At 38.8% G+C, this 17,934-nt stretch overlaps 1 protein-coding gene across 3 annotated transcripts in view; it reads left to right on the forward strand.

Moving 5' to 3' along the window:
• Positions 1–17,934, forward strand: part of tmem266 (transmembrane protein 266) — a 55,663-nt gene that overhangs the window by 30,892 nt on the left and 6,837 nt on the right. For 2 of the 3 annotated variants that reach the window (XM_017485822.3, XM_047159846.2), the window contains 6 exons: positions 5,901–6,055; positions 8,304–8,377; positions 8,959–9,015; positions 10,202–10,340; positions 13,737–13,852; positions 17,281–17,473. In XM_017485822.3, coding sequence (XP_017341311.1) covers positions 5,901–6,055; positions 8,304–8,377; positions 8,959–9,015; positions 10,202–10,340; positions 13,737–13,852; positions 17,281–17,473 — 734 coding nt within the window. The remainder of the gene's footprint in view (positions 1–5,900; positions 6,056–8,303; positions 8,378–8,958; positions 9,016–10,201; positions 10,341–13,736; positions 13,853–17,280; positions 17,474–17,934) is intronic. The other variant, XM_047159845.2, reaches the window with a different exon arrangement.

Below are 17,934 nucleotides of genomic sequence, written 5' to 3' on the forward strand. Positions count from 1 at the left end.
CATTTTGACTGTCTCACTGTTAAGATCTTTTCAACTATTTTGTGCTTGTGATCATAATGGAACATTTGTTAAAAAATAACCTCTGCACATCTAAACTTCTACTTAAAAGCCTACTTTTGTATTAATCTTATGTGTTGGAATTGTTTATTAGCAGTATATTGTATTTGGCTAATTATAACATGTCATCTCATTGCTCTAAAGCAGTTACTATGTATTTTTTCAATACATACAGTATCTCACAAAAGTGAGTACACCCCTCACATTTTTGTAAATAGTTGATTATATCTTTTAATGTGACAACACTGAATAAATGACACTTTGCTACAATGTAAAGTAGTGAGTGTACAGCTTGTATAACAGTGTAAATTTGCTGTCCCCTCAAAATAACTCAACACACAGCCATTAATGTCTAAACCGCTGGCAACAAAAGTGAGTACACCCCTAAGTATACCCCTAAGGGAAAATGTCCAAATTGGTCCCAAAGTGTCAATATTTTGTGTGGCCACCATTATTTTCCAGCACTGCCTTAACCCTCTTGGGCATGGAGTTCACCAGAGCTTCACAAATTGCCACTGGAGTCCTCTTCCACTCCTCCATGATGACATCACGGAGCTGGTGGATGTTAGAAACCTTGTGCTCCTCCATCTTCCGTTTGAGGATGCCCCACAGATGCTCAATAGGGTTTAGGTCTGGAGAAATGCTTGGCCAGTCCATCACTTTCACCCTCAGCTTCTTTAGCAAGTCAGTGGTCGTCTTGGAGGTGTCTTTGTGGTTGTTATCATGCTGGAATCCCGCCCTGCGGCCCAGTCTCCGAAGGGAGGGGATCATGCTCTGCTTCAGTATGTCACAGTACATGTTGGCATTCATGGTTCCTTAAATGAACTGTAGCTCCCCAGTGCTGGGAGCACTCATGCAGCCCCAGACCATGACACTCCCACCACCATGCTTGACTGTAGGAAAGACACACTTGTCTTTGTACTCCTCACCTGGTTGCCGCCACACACGCTTGACACCATCTGAACCAAATAAGTTTATCTTGGTCTCATCAGACCACAGGACATGGTTCCAGTAATCCATGTCCTTAGTCTGCTTGTCTTCAGCAAACTGTTTGCAGGCTTTCTTGTGCATCATCTTTAGAAGATGCTTCCTTCTGGGACGACAGCCATGCAGACCAATTTGATGCAGTGTGTGGCATATGGTCTGAGCATTGACAGGCTAACCCCCCACCCCTTCAACCTCTGCAGCAATGCTGGCAGCACTCATACGTCTGTTTCCCGAAGACAACTTCTGGATATGATGCTGAGCACGTGCACTCAACTTCTTTGGTCGACCATGGCGAGGCCTGTTCTGAGTGGAACCTGTCCTGTTCAGCTCAGTGTCAGGGTCTTGGCAATCTTCTTATAGCCTAGGTCATCTTTATGTAGAGCAACAATTCTTTTTTTCAGATCCTCAGAGAGTTCTTTGCCATGAGGTGCCATGTTGAACTTCCAGTGACCAGTATGAGGGAGTGTGACAGCGATGACACCAAATTTAACACACCTGCTCCCCATTCACACCTGAGACCTTATAACACTAACAAGTCACATGACACTGGGAAGGGAAAATGGCTAATTGAGCCCAATTTGGAGATTTTCACTTAGGGGTGTACTCACTTTTGTTGCCAGCAGTTTAGACATTAGTGGCTAACCACCAAGTTATCTTTTCTATACAATATGTTTTCCCCACAATGTTTGACTGCCTTTCAGTTTTACATTAGGTCAAATATGTAGATGACTGACTGCACAATTCAAAAATAGATTCAATTTATCACCATACAAAGGTTTGACCAGGAGTCATTCTAAGAGGCTTAAAATACAATCCCTCCTTATCTGTCAGTCAAAATCTAGACAAGTAGTTCATGTTTAATGAATACGTCAGGTGTAAATGTGGCTGTGAATCCAGTCTCGACTATATGCCAGTTTCTATTAATTGTCCTAAAGTCTCTTTCAAACATCCTAAATTAGTGTTGAGTTTGATTTACACCTGTAGGTGACCGAGACAGTGAGCCCAGGTGCCTCCTGTACTCCTGTTTCAGCTTCGAAGTCACCTTGGACAGTAAATTCAATACCACAGTTCCTGTCAGAAATAGACACTTAACATGTCCTGTGGCCCATAATGCCTCTCAGCTCTGGACAGGCCAAGAAAAGCATCTTCTTATTTTGTGTGAAAGATGTAGCTAAATAAAGGTCAAAATTGTAATTGTGCCTATGCCTTTGCTTAATTTGTGCTCTAAATGTAACATTTTGTGTACATTCATCTATAGCTGTGCAATCTGCCATTCCCTTGCAGATGATTTACAATCAATTCAATTAATTCAAAACAAGATTGAAAAAATCACGTGAAAAAATGTGGCTCAAAAAACTTTTCATGGCCTCTCTATGGCTCTGTACACCTCACATCTCTCTCTCTCTCTCTCTCTCTCTCTCTCTCTCTCTCTCTCTCTCTCTCTCGCTCTTGTCTCGCTCTTCTCTCTCTCTCACACACATACCCCTTTCCTCTATTAGTTCACAATTGCAAGAAAAATTTGAACAGAGTTTTGCACTCACAGGAAGGTGTAAAATGTTGCCTATATTGTCATACCAAGCCAGAGGTTTCATTGTGTCCCAGTTGAGCCAAAAGTAGAAACCATCTTACTCCTTAATCATGACATGAGTGATAATTATTCTTCTGTGGGTAGGGCTGCATATTTGTCTTTGTAATAGATGTTTGCATCAGTGATGCGTGGGCACTGGCATCTCACACATGTCTTGGATGACATTACTTCTGCATTGTTCTTGTTTCTCAGGCGAGACTGTTGGCACTGGGAGTTCACTATGTTTTGGCGGATGTGAAATTTTTTATTCTTCCTTTTATCCATTTCCTAAGATCTTTGTTTGACTTGTAAATGTAGATCTGGGGTTAACACTAAGCGAAGGCCATGTGTGAAAGCAATCCACTGAATAACTGTTTTACTTTGGCACATTGCTTCCTTTTTCAAGTTTCATGAGGAAAGGCATGTTGTAGACTGTTGAACAGAAAAAAAGCCTTCTCTATATGTGGACTGAATTCACACCCAAGTAACTGTATGTGTGCTCCTGCTGCCTGATCTGATCCTTAGACATTTTTCTGCTGTGGATACTCTTGTCCTCTGTACATGCCTGATTCATCCTTCTGTTTGGAACTTCTGCACTTGTGATTCACCTTCTGCTCCTGTGGATGTGCTCCCACATAGATAACCAAAAGATCTGCTCTTCCTAAAACCAGCTCATGCCCAAGACTCACCCTTGATTCAGTAGATAGTCTCACTTAGATACTATAGATTTGTACCTAAAAACTGCCTCTGTAGTCATAAAGACTGTGCTTATCCTAGGACATGTATTCACAATATGCTTAGTGAACATCCATTCAAACACACTTATTGTTTGATTTGATAGTTTACAGCTGTAGAAAAGTATTGATTTATAATTCTACTATCTGGTGTCACCCAGAACAAGGTTCTTTCTTGAGGCTTCATCATGTCACCTCAGGGATCTGCAGTTTCTGATGAATTGAGCTGTGTGAAACAAAAACCTGTGACTGAATTTTTCGAGCCAAGTGTGGAAATATTTTTTTTTTTTAATGTTTTATAGCAAATAAGCAAAATTAAGTCTCATAGATTTCCACAAACAAAGGCAAAGTGTAGGTGCAAACAGTTTCTCTATGACCTAGAGAGGATGTTCATTTCTACTGTAAGATATATTACAAAGTTTGGGAGACAGAAAGGAGGATTATGGAGTGGGCAATGCATGTGTACCACAGTGGGGTTTTTTTAAAAAGATTATTTCAGGTCTTTTTTGTGGTTTTTGAGATATAGTTGGGCTGAAACTTTCGCTGCTGTATTCAGGCTTTAGTCTATTCAGTCCTGAGGCCCATAGCTATGTTTAAGACTTTTGACATTATTTGAAGTTTCATCAGTCCACTTTGTGCTGTCATGCTATTAGGATCCTCCTGAGATACTATGGACTCTGGCTAAATCAGCTCTCCTGCATGATCTGCTGCTCAACACTGACATTTACTCTTCTATTATCCTTTATTTTGCCAGAAATCCCAACTCACTTTCTCGGTCACAGCCAGACTGGAGGGACAAGGAGGAGATTGGAAGCATTAGATTTAGGACAGGCTTGGTGATCAGCTATTATTCTTATCCTTGTTAAGCAAAACTGCTACTCAGATCAGGCAACGTGGAGCAATAATGTGGATCCCCAGCTGTACTTTAAAAAGTACTGAATCAGTGCAGAATCAGCTGATCAGAGAACAACCTGCAGACTGTCCAGGGATTTAGAGTGTGCACTTTGGGGAGAGCAAAGCACTGCAAAGTGCTAAGGTGCTATAATCAGGCATCGTCTCTGAGCCATCCAGTCCACTCGTGTGTCTCCTCTGTCCTTCTCGCTTGCACAGTGCAAGGGCAAAGACTGAAGCATGTAAGCATTGTCTGGCTAATCAAATGTAGGCAAAGTCATGCTGTTAAGCAATCATCTTTTTTGGCTTCTTTTGAGGGTTGGAGTCTGTGGCTTCCAGATGGTGTGTGTGTGCATGTGTATGTGTGTGTGCGGACAGGGACACAGGATGAGGTTAGACAGGCTCCACGAATGGGCCAGTCTGATCCTGCCAAGATCAGGATCCGCTCCCATGGAAAGGGACAGCTTGTATGGTACAAGCTTGGAGCTCACACTGGAACATACTACGCAAATGGTTGTTCTCCATATGAAATGTTATATTAGACACAGTCAGTGTTTAATCGAAAGAGAGACATCAAAATTGGATGGATCCCAGAAAGCTCCTGGATGCGTTGTTTATTTATTTATTTATTTATTTATTTTGGTCTGGCCAAATTGCAGTAAATAGAATCTGTAGATTGTTTGTGTGATCAGGAAATGTTGATAATAACATATGTTCCTGATAATGAATATCCCCGTGTTTCTGTAAAATTTGCCAAAACAGAGATTGGTGATGGCAGCAATACAGCAGCAGACGGTGCGAAGAGGGGAGAGGGGGAAAAAGAGAGAAAGAGAGAGAGAGAGAAGATGAGGAAACAGGAGAGTGACAGGAATATAGAGAGCATAGGAATGAAAAAGGCCATCAACAGGGCAATTCAATTAGCCAGTCTTTATAGGCAGGAGGGAAGGAGGGTCGGAGGCAGAGAGACAACGACTGCATAAGCGATTAATCATACAGAACTCCGTTTAGCACAAGGTCCCACAAAAAAAATGTGACAATGTATGAGTACTACAGATAAATGAGGAAAGAACCAATTAGAGCCAGTCCAGAAGAGGGTTTGCTTTTTCTCATTTATTACAGAAGAAATTGCACATGTGCTGTAAGAAATTTTACAGTGATTGCAAGTTTCTTTTTTTATGAGTGATAAAATGTACGCTGTTATGGAACAAAACAGGAATATACTTTTTATGTGTGTCTTTATATATTTGTATGTTATGTATGCAGTTAGGTGCAAAAGTTTGTATCCCCCTTAGTGGCAACAATCAAAAACATGTCAATAAGAGGACATGAAAGAGGTGGGAGAAGGGCCAGAATGAGTCTTTTCCATTATTACCATGTTACTTGTAATTCTGGAGACACATCGGTGAACCTTCACACACTAAATATCTTGTAATTTGCTGTAAATTACATTTTTGGTTGGTTTCATTTTTGTCCTAAGGGATTGCACATTTTTGCACTTGACTGTATGTATGGATGTGTAGTTTTACATGCACAGAAGGATGTCCATCATTTGCATGTAAATTAAAATAAGATTCTGAAAGATTACAATGTAATAATCTGCATAGATTAAAGGTGATATGATGAGTTGTATTACTCTCTATCTCTCGTTCTTTTCTGTCTCTCAGGTCTAACTGGCTAAAGCCATGTTGTGGGAGGAGGGCAGCTCTTTGGCAGGTGTGTTTGCTGAGTGCAGGTTTTAACTGTTTGCTGGTGGCGTGTGTTGTTCTGGTGGTGGTGCTGCTGACTCTGGAGCTGCTCATCGACACCCGGCTTCTACAGTGTGAGTACCAGATCATCCAGACAGACATACAGAAGAACAGCGCTGCAGCTCCAAAGTGTATAGATAGTCTTAGAAATCTCTGTACATATAACACTACCGAGGTGTTGGTCTAAGCAAAAAGATTCTCTGGGGTGGGCATCTTTTATTCTGACATATGCATATTCTGACTAGTTATTGAATACGTTTTTCTCAGATAGAAATGTATTGTCCATTGAGATTTGGACAATGTTAAGATGTTATTTTTACCACATACTTAAGAAGTTGATCACAGTCATGATGTACTGAAATAAAAATTCTCGGCCCAAAACAAACAAAAATATAAAACCTTTTATTGGAATAATAATAATAATGATAATAATAATAATAGTAATAATAATAATTAATTGATTGATTGGTTGGTTGGTTGGTTGATTTTGGACAGTGCGTAGTCTTTCCCCTGATTCTTAATTAGCTTTTTGTGCACTGGAATGAATAAATAAATAAATAAATAAATAAATAAATAAATAAATATTATCATATTGTAAAACTGTAATTATCTATTTGTATCTTTTTATGTTTGTGGGACATGTTATTTATTTTGCATAATAAATTATTTTGCACACTAGTGATGTGCTGAAATGTCCTGGAAAAAAGCACTTTAACAATAAAAATGTTTGTTATTTTTTTAATTGTGTTTTTGAAAATTGAAAAGTATCTATTAAATTAAATAACTACAAGGTAATGAAATATCACTTCATTATTGAAAAGTCAGTCCTCTCAATAATACATTACTCAACAAAAATCAAATAATACATAGGCCCCATTTTACTGTACCACTGTATGTAGCAAAATGTTTCCAGTGGCCAAAATTTCAGTGTCTCTAATTGATATTCTTTTATTTCTGGGTATTTTGGGCCAAATTTGTTGAGCCAGTTTTTGCATACCATAAGGTTGATATATTTTGAAACTGACAGCACCATACTTTTTCAATTTGCCTTTACAAATATTGATTTATGTGAATGCTTGAGAAGGCAATTGCAAGCAATTTGGATGCTACAAAAATATTTAAACACATACATATAGATAAAGAAAGCCAAAAATATGGGATATTTGTCAAACATAAAAAGACAGTTTATATAATAATTAGCAGCCATGCCTTAATCAACCTTAATCACAGTTCCTTAAATGCACAGCAGTGGCAAAATTTTTTACTTTTCTGCCCCAATATTTTTGGAAAGCATTGTAGTTGAAACTCGTTCTGTGTAAGCCATTGACATCAATACCACAATTCCTGTATCTCCCATAAATCATGAGCTTTCCTGTCATTGATGACTGAGTCTCAGCCTTGGAAAATGCAGCCCAAGTGGAAAATTTCCCATGTGCCATTATTCCTCCATGTCATAGTGAGCCAAACTAATCTACATGATCTGACACTAGATACACGCTCTTCTTCATTACAAGTGGGCCAATCACCAGCGCATAGCCTAGAGCACAGCACACGGCTATAGCAAAGATGACAGCAGCCATACGTCAGCCTCTAGCTCCGCATCCTGTCTGGCCTTTTAAAAAGTCCTGCTAGACAGATTGAGGAGGAGCAAGTGAGTGTAAGACAAATGCAGAGCTAGAGATTAGCAGAGGAATAGATGGAGGGACATCAGCACAGCTGCCTGGATTAATGGATGGAGGGAGTTGAATGGACTGATGGATAGATCAGTGAATGAGATAAACAAAGACAGATGGGCAAGTAGGTGGTGCATGAAGAAAAGGTAAAACAGAAGGGAGACAGCTGAATGCAGCCCAGTGATTATCCATAATTTGGCTGATAAATAGACAAGCAGGCAGGGGTGAAGTGCTGAGAGTGAGCTTGGCTGGCCCTGTGGGAGTGGACGGGCGTATCTGAATAGCATAAATACCTGACATGCTTTCAATTCAGACGGCTGTCTTAATGGAAACCAAAGCCTTTCATGTCATCTGAATAGGAGGCAGCTATGTGTGGGAAACTTCCTTCTCCCCTTAAGTGTTCATTTAAGGTCATTAGTATGAGGAAACAGTGTTCATGTGTACCTCATTCATTAATTACTGCGTCCTTATGTGATGTATTGAATTGGTGATAATAACAGTTACTGATAAGAACTCTTGGTATTGTTAAACCTGTATTCTGCACGTATTTGTGCGTAGTTGAGTTGTATTTGAGCAGTTACAACTTCTTGATGGTATTCTGTGATATTCTGATTAAGTGCATTCTGTTGTCTGTGTTTTATATCCTCAGTTACCAACGCGTCCCAGTTTGCTGGCATTATTCACTGGATCAGCCTGGTCATTCTCTCCATTTTCTTCACTGAGGTGTGTGCGCATGTGTGTGCATGTGCAGAAACAGCTTGCTGAACTGCTCAATTGAAATAGAGGCTTTTTAGAGTCCCACAGATGGTTTCAAATGAATTCCCTCTGTTTGTAAATGTACGTGATTGATGATTTATGAAAAGAAGCTTACAGTGAGTTGAAAGGAAATCACATTTTAAGTCGGAATTTTGTTTTGCTGAGGTGTTAATATTCATAAGATTCATTCAACACATGCAAGTAGTGGTGATTTGAATCATTTCTGCTGCGGAATAACCTCTGCTGTGGCTCCTAATCCTTTTAATTTAGTATTATGCTGTGCCATTAGAAATTCCTCCACATGCTCATTATCTAGCTCTTCTGCACTGACCGGGCTGGAAGCGTGCATGTGTCTGTCTCTTTTCTTTATGAATTCTCCTCTACATTGTATACATACTAAACACTTCTATATAGGATGCATGTGAATGTGCTGCCTGCTCAAAATTGGGAACACTTTTCTTCTAGTGAATCTGTTTCTGTTTGTTGTTTCTCTATGACTTTTCCCTGTTTGCCCTCCTTTGTTCTTTCTCTCTGTCTCTCCCTCTCAGACTGTCTTCAGGATTGTGGTGCTGGGGATATGGGATTACATAGAGAACAAAGTTGAGGTAAGCTCCTCAGGGACACATTAATATAGGGAAAGGAGTGAGAGAGAGAGAGAGAGAGAGAGGGGTAATGAGAGAGTAGACGTTCTCTCTTTCTGCTGCAGTGTCATGCTCTCAATGTCACAGCTGTGTTGTAGCAGCACCGCTGTGTACCGTGTTCATACTGGCTTCATACTGTTCACCAATCAGCTTCTCTTTCTGTTCCATGACAAATTGTTTAAAGTCGGCATATGGAAGAATATATATACTTCAGCATGTCTAACAGCTTTATTTAATTAAATGCTTATAATTACATGTTTTTGTTCTTTACCACTACCTACAGTCTTTTAAAAGCCAGTTATCATCCCATAGCTGGTAGACACAATGTTATGCATGTATCATCAGGAGAATCCCAGTGATGACACAGCCATCCATGGCCGGAGACTAGAGAGCAAAATAGGCAGTGCTCTCTGGGTGGGAGGGCTTGCATTAGACTCTCTCATCAATCAAAGCAATGCAACACTAACCAATTATTGGTGTCTATAAGATCATGTATGGTAGTTGGTAGTTGTTGTGTGATGGGGAGAGCTGGCTAGTAGGTGGGAAATGGCAAAATGACCAAAATGGGGAGAAAAAAAAGTTAATCATATATTTCCATATAAACATGATCGAAAAACTTGTTGGCAAATCTAGTTTCATTTTCAATGAGTTAATCAATATAATCAAATCTCTGCACCATCATATTCTAATAATTATTTTTGCTAAAAGACTTTAATCTGTCAACTATTTTTACCTAGCTTTTTTACCTCTCTGACATTTAAAATCATCTAACACATTAACATAAGATGTAGTTTAGCCACAAATCACTAAAATTTGTACATGACAAAGATGTTGCAGTATTTACATGATAGTGCATTGTTAAAATACATTTACTAATGATGCATGAATAATATTTCAATTATTATTTGTGACATGGTTTTGGAACCTACAAAGCTGACGAGCTATAAATTACCTACATGTTTAGGGTTAATAAATGCTGTGTATGTGCATTATTTCCTGATTCTTATGCTTGTAAGAGACAACATAGCAGCATCAATGAAATCATTATTATAGTGTGTGTGTGTGTGTCTGTGTGTGTGTGTGTGTGTGTGTGTGTGTGTGTGTGTGTGTGTGTGTGTGTGTGTGTGTGTGTGTTCTGTGGTGGCTGTAGGTGTTTGATGGTGCTGTGATCGTGCTCTCTTTGGCCCCAATGGTTGCCTCCACCGTTGCTAATGGACCCAGCAGCCCATGGGATGCCATTAGCCTCATCATCACCCTTCGCATATGGAGGGTCAAGAGAATTATTGATGGTAAGCAGAACCCCTGCACTGCTCTTGTCTTGCTTATTTGTTTGTTTGTTATTTTATTGCCTCTAGTTTTTGCATCTTTCTTTTTTTAATTCTTCCAAAATGAAATTTTTAAATGGATGTCATAAAATATGTTCATGTGATAGTATCATGTTTGGGATAAAAATCCTTTCCTGGAAAATCCATAGTGCTAATCGAAAGAAATGATTGCCAAAAATAAGTGCTTATTGTGTCAGCTACTCATTAAAACTCTATTTGCCCTTCAATCAATAGGTCCTTCTCGAGCAGCTCAGCCAGGATGTGTTTGATTAAAATTCATGCTGACCTCTCCTGTCTATAGCGGTTATGCACAGCTCCTATTAATGCAGGCGTTCGCAGGGTCGATGAGTTTGGCAGGTCACATTTGTTCCCCTCCCACGACTCAGCAGTCCGATGTTCTCAGTCCAGACTGTCTATCAGTGGAACAGGAAGTCAAGCAAACTCCAACTTCTTGGCAAATTCCAAAAAATTTTGCTTTGTGTACAGACCTAGTCATTTTGGAATAAATAACCTCATTCCACAGTGTAACTATAAATGATCTGGCTCGAAAAAAGTCTGCCTTTTTGCTGCACACTTTCTGTTGACGGTTAATTTACTTCCATGTCCTGACTTATATATTAGTATATTAGTCTTCTGTATGGCGCTAAGAATTTTCACTATTGATTTATTTACCTTTGTACAGGATAGTGGTTTTTCATTCAGGACATGTTTAAACCTGCTTTTTGTGCATTCGTATAAATCCTGCTCCATGAGATCAGTGTGTGTTACAGTCAGCAGTGTGTAAATACCAATTTATCTAAATGTGTCTTTGCCTGCTTAGATTCATGTTTGAGTTATTGGATATGTTAGATAGTGTGTAGTCAGCAGAAAGCGTGTAAAAACAGATTAATATTCTCACCCCCTTCTTTACAAGAGCATGCAACTCTTGCACTGTTCATTTTCAGGTAGTTGGTAATGCACACACATACACACACAGTCTTGTATTACTCATTTATAAGGTTATGTGTGGGGTATTTCTTTCCTTTTAGTTTGTGTATGACTGTAGCTTAATAATATTTACATCTAATACTACCCTCATATGTATAATATTGGGACATTTAGTCCACACAAAGAGCTAAAAACATACCCACACAATGGCCACTGATCCTCATTTAATCTTCAAATAACATACTATACATATTTTTCATTTGCACCTTAATTTCCTCAAAAATATCTTGCACCAAGAGTTGTTGCAAAGCCGCTGTTTGCCTTTACAGTGCATTAGTCTGAGCTTTGTGTGAGGTCTGCAGTGTAACGCCCTCTTGTGGCTCTCCTCTGATATTACATGTGAATACTGAATGAGCCACAGGTGTAGAGTTAAAAATACACATGGAGACAGCGCAGCTGAGAGTTCAGCGCCATGTCAGCTGATTAACAGGACTGTCATCTGACATTTAAGTGAAATGGAATGGTGGAAATACGAAATACTCAAACAAAACACCATATAATATTCAGAAATCTGAAACTGTAAAAACAGAGTGATATCATACTGATGTCACAAACAGTACAGCTGTGTACATCTTGTTTTCCATTTTTGTGACACACCATGAGAACAGCATTACCAGTAACACACTCTGGGGGGAAAAGGCACTGTGAGTATAGATTTGTTCACTGGCATAAAAACAATGTGCATGTCACCCATGTCACACCCCTCTTCATTTCCATCTACTGGCTTCCTGTAGCCACCCGTATCAAATTCAAAGCCTTGATGCTCACATACAAGACCTTGTCTGGAACAGCACCCTCCTACCTCAACACTCTCCTTGAAGGCTTACGTTCCCTCACACAATCTGCGATTGGTTAACAACCAACCCTTAGTAGTGCCTACTCTGCGTGGCTCAAGGTCCCTTTCCAGAACTTTCACACTAACTGTTCCTCAGTGGTGGAATGAACTTCCAACCTCAATCCAGACCACAGAATCTGTCACTATCTTCAAAAAACAGCTAAAGACCCACCTCTTCCGTGAGCATGTAACTAACCCCTAAAATGCCAACCCCACATTATCCTTGAAAAAAACCGTACTCTGGCTCTTACGCCTCTACTTTGTGCAATTTGTTTATCTAGAACTCAATTATAAATTTTGTATAGTAGCACTACTTGTATTATTCTCCGCTTGATCTATCGCTTTACTTGTATTTCCTCATTTGTAAGTCGCTTTGGATAAAAGCATCTGCTAAAAGAATAAATGTAAATGTATGTATAATTAAAAGTACAACACTGCTCCTTAATTTATATACTTTAATGATGTTATCATTTAAAAACATACTCTTAAAGGTACCAGCCTATCTTTAGGATTTTATCAGTTAGTCCTATCTGAATGGGTAACCATCTGGTAACCTAAGAGTTCCTCCAGAAGAACAAACTACTAAATATCTGAAAGGTTGCAGTCATTTACAACACAAAAGACACTAGAGGATAAGGCATACCATATGATCTAGATAATATATAACTCCAGCTCCCTAAAACATCCTTCAGGACAGGTTGTTGCACTGGTAGCCCCTTAAAGGTTCTCTGTATAACCCATTTTGAAAGTTAAAACTCTTGACCATACAAATAAACCTTGAGGAACCCATATTATGCATATAATAAATTCAGTAAGCACTTCATCTTGGTCAGGGGTCACGGAGCATCCAGAGCCCATCCCAATAACACTGGGTGCAAGTCTATCTACCCAATGTTAGAACCAAAGTATAGAAATTGTGTGCAGTGTAGTAATGTAAATGTCATCGGTAGAAAAAAATTTATCATGATGACACTGACAAGATCTAAAGGCGTGCATAACTCGGTGTTATACTTGCATTCATAATTTATACCAGTTTTACCCTTTACTGTGATGCTGCAGTACAGCTGACAAAGCACAGCCAGGTTGGTTCTGTAGGAGACGCATGTAGCATTCAGGACATGCACAGTCACTGTAGGCTCAGCATTATGGCTCTAATGATTACAGTCTAATTGAGATGCAGATTTACATGATGGTGCTCAGCTGGTACAGGCACATTTAGGAGCAGCGGGAATGAGTCTGGCCTGAACTCTAATAGAGCCGTTCAGTTCATGCGGCAGAGAGCAGACACAGTATGAGTCTGTCCACAGCCACAGTCTTATTGTGTTGTGCCCTGTTTGCTGGGTGTAAATGCTCCTCACTGGATAAAAAGAGCAGTCTAGAGTGTCACGGTATCCAGTTAAAAGTTGCTTCTCAGTGGACAGTATAAGCCGCAGCACAAGGGCCTGTAATTGACTTGTTATCGGAGATGTATATCAGAAGTGACATTTAACAAATAGCCTTTCCTGTTCTGTTCTTTTCCTGTGTCTCTGTGGCTGTAGCGTACGTGCTGCAGGTGAAGGTGGAGATGGAGATGGAGCTTCAGCAGTATGAGAAGGCTAAAGCCGTGCGGGAGGAGCAGCTAGAGAGGCTCACACAGATCTGTCAAGAGCAGGCGGTGAGACACACATCTTTTTTACCTCTTTTCTCTCATTTAACCATTTAAGATGTGAATCACAGTCCTAGCATATGTGTTGTGCATATTTGTGTTTTATTGTGTAGTATACTTGATCTCTGGTAGTTACTTCAAGAACTGAGTTAGATGTGTTAGAACAGGCAAAACGAAAGAAGAAAAACATTTGTGGAGATGTAGTCCCAGAACTGAGATTAACTACTGCACTACACGTCATTAAACATCACGTGTGTCTGTCCACCAACAGAGGGCAGCAGCGCCACATAAAACCTAAACGCACACCACTGTTCTTTTTTTTTTTTTTTAAATTACTTTTTAAAGTTAAGGGTTGTTGTTATTTAACTGCTGTAGTTTCTTTAGATTTCTGTTGTTTTCTTAAAATAGAAATATCATATTCATAAAGATTTGTTTGTTTTTTTATGTCATTTTTATTCCTTCTTAAAATTTCTATAGCCTGAAAAATTCTGAAGTCCAAGTCCTATCTCTGAAGTTCATAATTGGTTGTGTTTTAATAAGACACGCTTATTTCACATGAAAATCTGACATGCTGGCAGTAATTGATAAACGTTTGCAACCTCCTTGGTGCTTTCTAAGTAGTTTTTTATTTTTTAATAGACACAAAGAGGTTGAAAATAGTTATGAAAGAGAATGATGCACATGCAAGATATTAAAGAACAATAATGTGACATTCAGAAAAGGAAATGCAAACTTTTATGTGATGGTGAAGGAGCGTCTGTGACACATAAGACGGACATAACACTTTGATGTCCTGTTTCTTTGCCTTCTTTGTTTTGTCCTAAGGGCAATCTTTTGCACTCGGCTGTATGTTACATGACTGAGGCAATTGTGCTGAGCTCTCTAGTCAGATAAGAGCTAAAGTCCCATCTATTTCAGCAAGTCTTATCCAACCAATCAATAGTGAAAGAGCTCATACATCATAGGAATGTGTTGCTTTTTGCTGGGAGAAAAAGACAAATTCAATAATGAGAGCAACATCCAAACGTAGGCTCTGCAGGGAACTGACTTGATGCTTGTCAATATCAGCATGCAGGTCAGGAGTAAACATCATTAGAGCATTGATTAGGTACGGTGAGTGGTGCTTGATAGGCTAAATGAACGTAAAGGCTCACCTTGGGTGATCTCCAGCAGTGTTACAATAAAAGAAATACACAGTGTGCATTTGTGACAGCATAATTTAACATTGACAGGAAACAGTGAACTGATAGTAGTTATACAGTAGGTCCAGGCCTGGCTGGGCTAGCAGAGCTAAGCCCTCCCTTTCTTTTAAGCAGTGTTGGGTAAATTAATCAAAAAAGTAATCCACTAGAGATTACTAATTACTACTTTAAAATTTTAATCTGATTACATTACTGATTATTGTAATGTTGTGTCCGAGTCCACTTTTATCGAGTTTGAGTCGAGACCAAGTCCTTAACCAATTCAGTCCAAGTCCAAAAGGGGCCAAGTTGGACTCAAGTCCGAGTCCTTAATGGGTGAGTCCGAGTAGAGTCCGAGTAGAGTCCGAGTCCGGCTGAGTCCATAAAGTAATTAAATTGAAAAAAGATTTGAAATTGCAATTGTATACTCAACACTGAGCTGTTAAAGTCATATTTTAACCTTCACAAACCAATGGCAACATAAATGTAACAAAAAATACCACTATTACATCTTACCATTGCCATTTAATATTTTTATTTCATGTCATCAGCACCTCAACTAGTTCCCTATGAAAAAATGGTTTCAGATAAAAAAAAAAGGGATATAGAGGTATATGTAGAAATTTTTTTATATTACAAGTATATGAAAATACAAATGAACCTGTTTTGTTATTGTATCACACTATATTGTGTCCTCCAGTTCGAGTTGATATTTCAATGATTTGATACCTCTCCCCCACAGTTATATAGTCTGACAGAGAGAGTAAAGAGTAGAGTTACATTTAGCAGCATCATGACAACAAGCTTCATGCCTTATTACTGCTTTTAATCTGTTTATGAATGACAACAAACTCATTTTGCAGAGTTTATGATATTTATTATATTAAGAAGTACATTTCACATTTTACATGAAATTCAAGACTGGAATCGCCAAATGCTAATGTTTAGGGGTGGGCGATATGACTACAATCTATCTATCTATATATCTATCAATATATATCTATATATCCATCTATATATCTATATATCTATATATATATATATATATAAAATTACATGCACTAATTTTTAAGTATTTTGTTGGCAGTATCAGTGCTACCGCAGCTCTAGATCACTGCGGATAAAAAGTAATCAGATTACTCGAAACCTATCAAACCTACAAAAATATACTACAAAGTGAAACTCTTCTTTCAGTAATTTTAGCGCGTGTCAATGTATGACATGATCAGAAAAAGTTGGATTTATCACGACACTTGCCTCGGGTGTTGTCAGAGTTTGTAGGACTACCAGACCGATAAAATATAAAACTTTTCTAACTAGACTAGTTTGGTGGCACAGCTAAGTTATGGGTTTCGTTGCTACAGTGCCATGCAAAGTACATTATCTTTCCTTATGCTCTGCTCATATCATGTTCACGTCAACTGGAACTCATAGACAGTTACACACCTTGTTTTTCAGCTCAGCATCAGAGCATGTTACTGTTTCACTTTCCCTTTTACTGGTTAAAAAAAATCCATTTTTGGATATCCAAAAAATGAATATCCATTCATATATCCAATTGTGGCTCAGATATCACAGAAAAATAAAGAATTTTATCTGATTGTGTAACAAATGTAAAAGTTTGGAATTGGAAAACATTTTTTTTGCAAGTGGAAATATTTACATATTAAAAGACTTGTTCCACCAAAGAAACTGTTTTTATTATTCATTTTTATTCTCCCTCTCGCTCTCTTTTTCATATATATTTATATATACATAAATTTCTAATATTTATTATATTTTCAGTGTAAGTGATATATGGTGTGAAAGCTGTGGTTCTGTGTAAATCACATCTTAGTTATGCATTTTAACTTTTCTTTATATATATACACACACACACACACATTTCTTTATTTATTTGCTTAAGTACATCATTTTAAAACTTAGTGTTTCTTTTTATATCATCTGATACTCAAGCTTTCACTATCAATATAAGAGAAAAAAATGGTATTGTCATAAGTTCAATGGTATGATGTGATTTCTTTCTATCCAGGATTGGATAACCTATCACTGATAGTCATATGAAGTCATTAAACCTGCTGAAATGCCCTCTAGATTTTGTGTATTTCGCTGACACTACAATGGGTTCATTGTAGTAATGCAGAGTTGCTGATAATACAGTTTTTAGACCTTCCATTTAATATTGTCACCAACATTCACTGTATAGAACCATAGTTTCCGTCATGTGAAATGTCTCTTTCTGTTTCTGCTTGCCAGTTTGAGATCAGGCAGTTGCGGGCTCACCTAGCTCAGCAGGACCTGGATCTAGTTGCAGAGCGAGAGGCTGCTATGCAGATCCACCACGTATGGGGAAAGCAGAGCAGCAGCTTTCAGGAAGTGGATGGACTCAGACCTGCAGCCTCCGACACTGAGGGCAGAGGCAAGAGGAGAGAGCCAGGAGCTCCTACAGGTAATGACCCCAGAGTCCTCTTTTTATGTCCAGTCAGACCAGCAGGGCTGTAGGTTAGAGTCTTGTGTCTGGGCTCGTTTCAGGCACACAATTAAAAAACAACTGATCCAAACAGGAACCAATAGAATTTGGTGCTCTGTTTCTCATTCATTATTGACAAACTGGTCACCAAAGCCAGTCCAAAGTCCAACATTAAAAGAAATGCTTTAGATTTGATTAGAATAAATGTCTTTGTCTGACTGTACATTTGGTTAACCAGCTTATACTAGCTGCAATTAAAATACTGCCAATAGGCTAGATAGTGTCCTGGTGAAATTCCCCATTGGCCCTTATCTATCATGTCCCCCTAATAAGCTCCATCTCTAAATTGGCTAAATCACTCTCTCCTCTCCTCTAATAGCTGGTGTGTGGTGGGCGTTCTGGTGCATTATGGCTGCCGTCGCATCATCCAGGTGCGACGG

The sequence above is a fragment of the Ictalurus punctatus genome, chromosome 14 (genome assembly GCF_001660625.3).
Source record: "Ictalurus punctatus breed USDA103 chromosome 14, Coco_2.0, whole genome shotgun sequence".
NCBI lineage: Eukaryota > Metazoa > Chordata > Actinopteri > Siluriformes > Ictaluridae > Ictalurus > Ictalurus punctatus.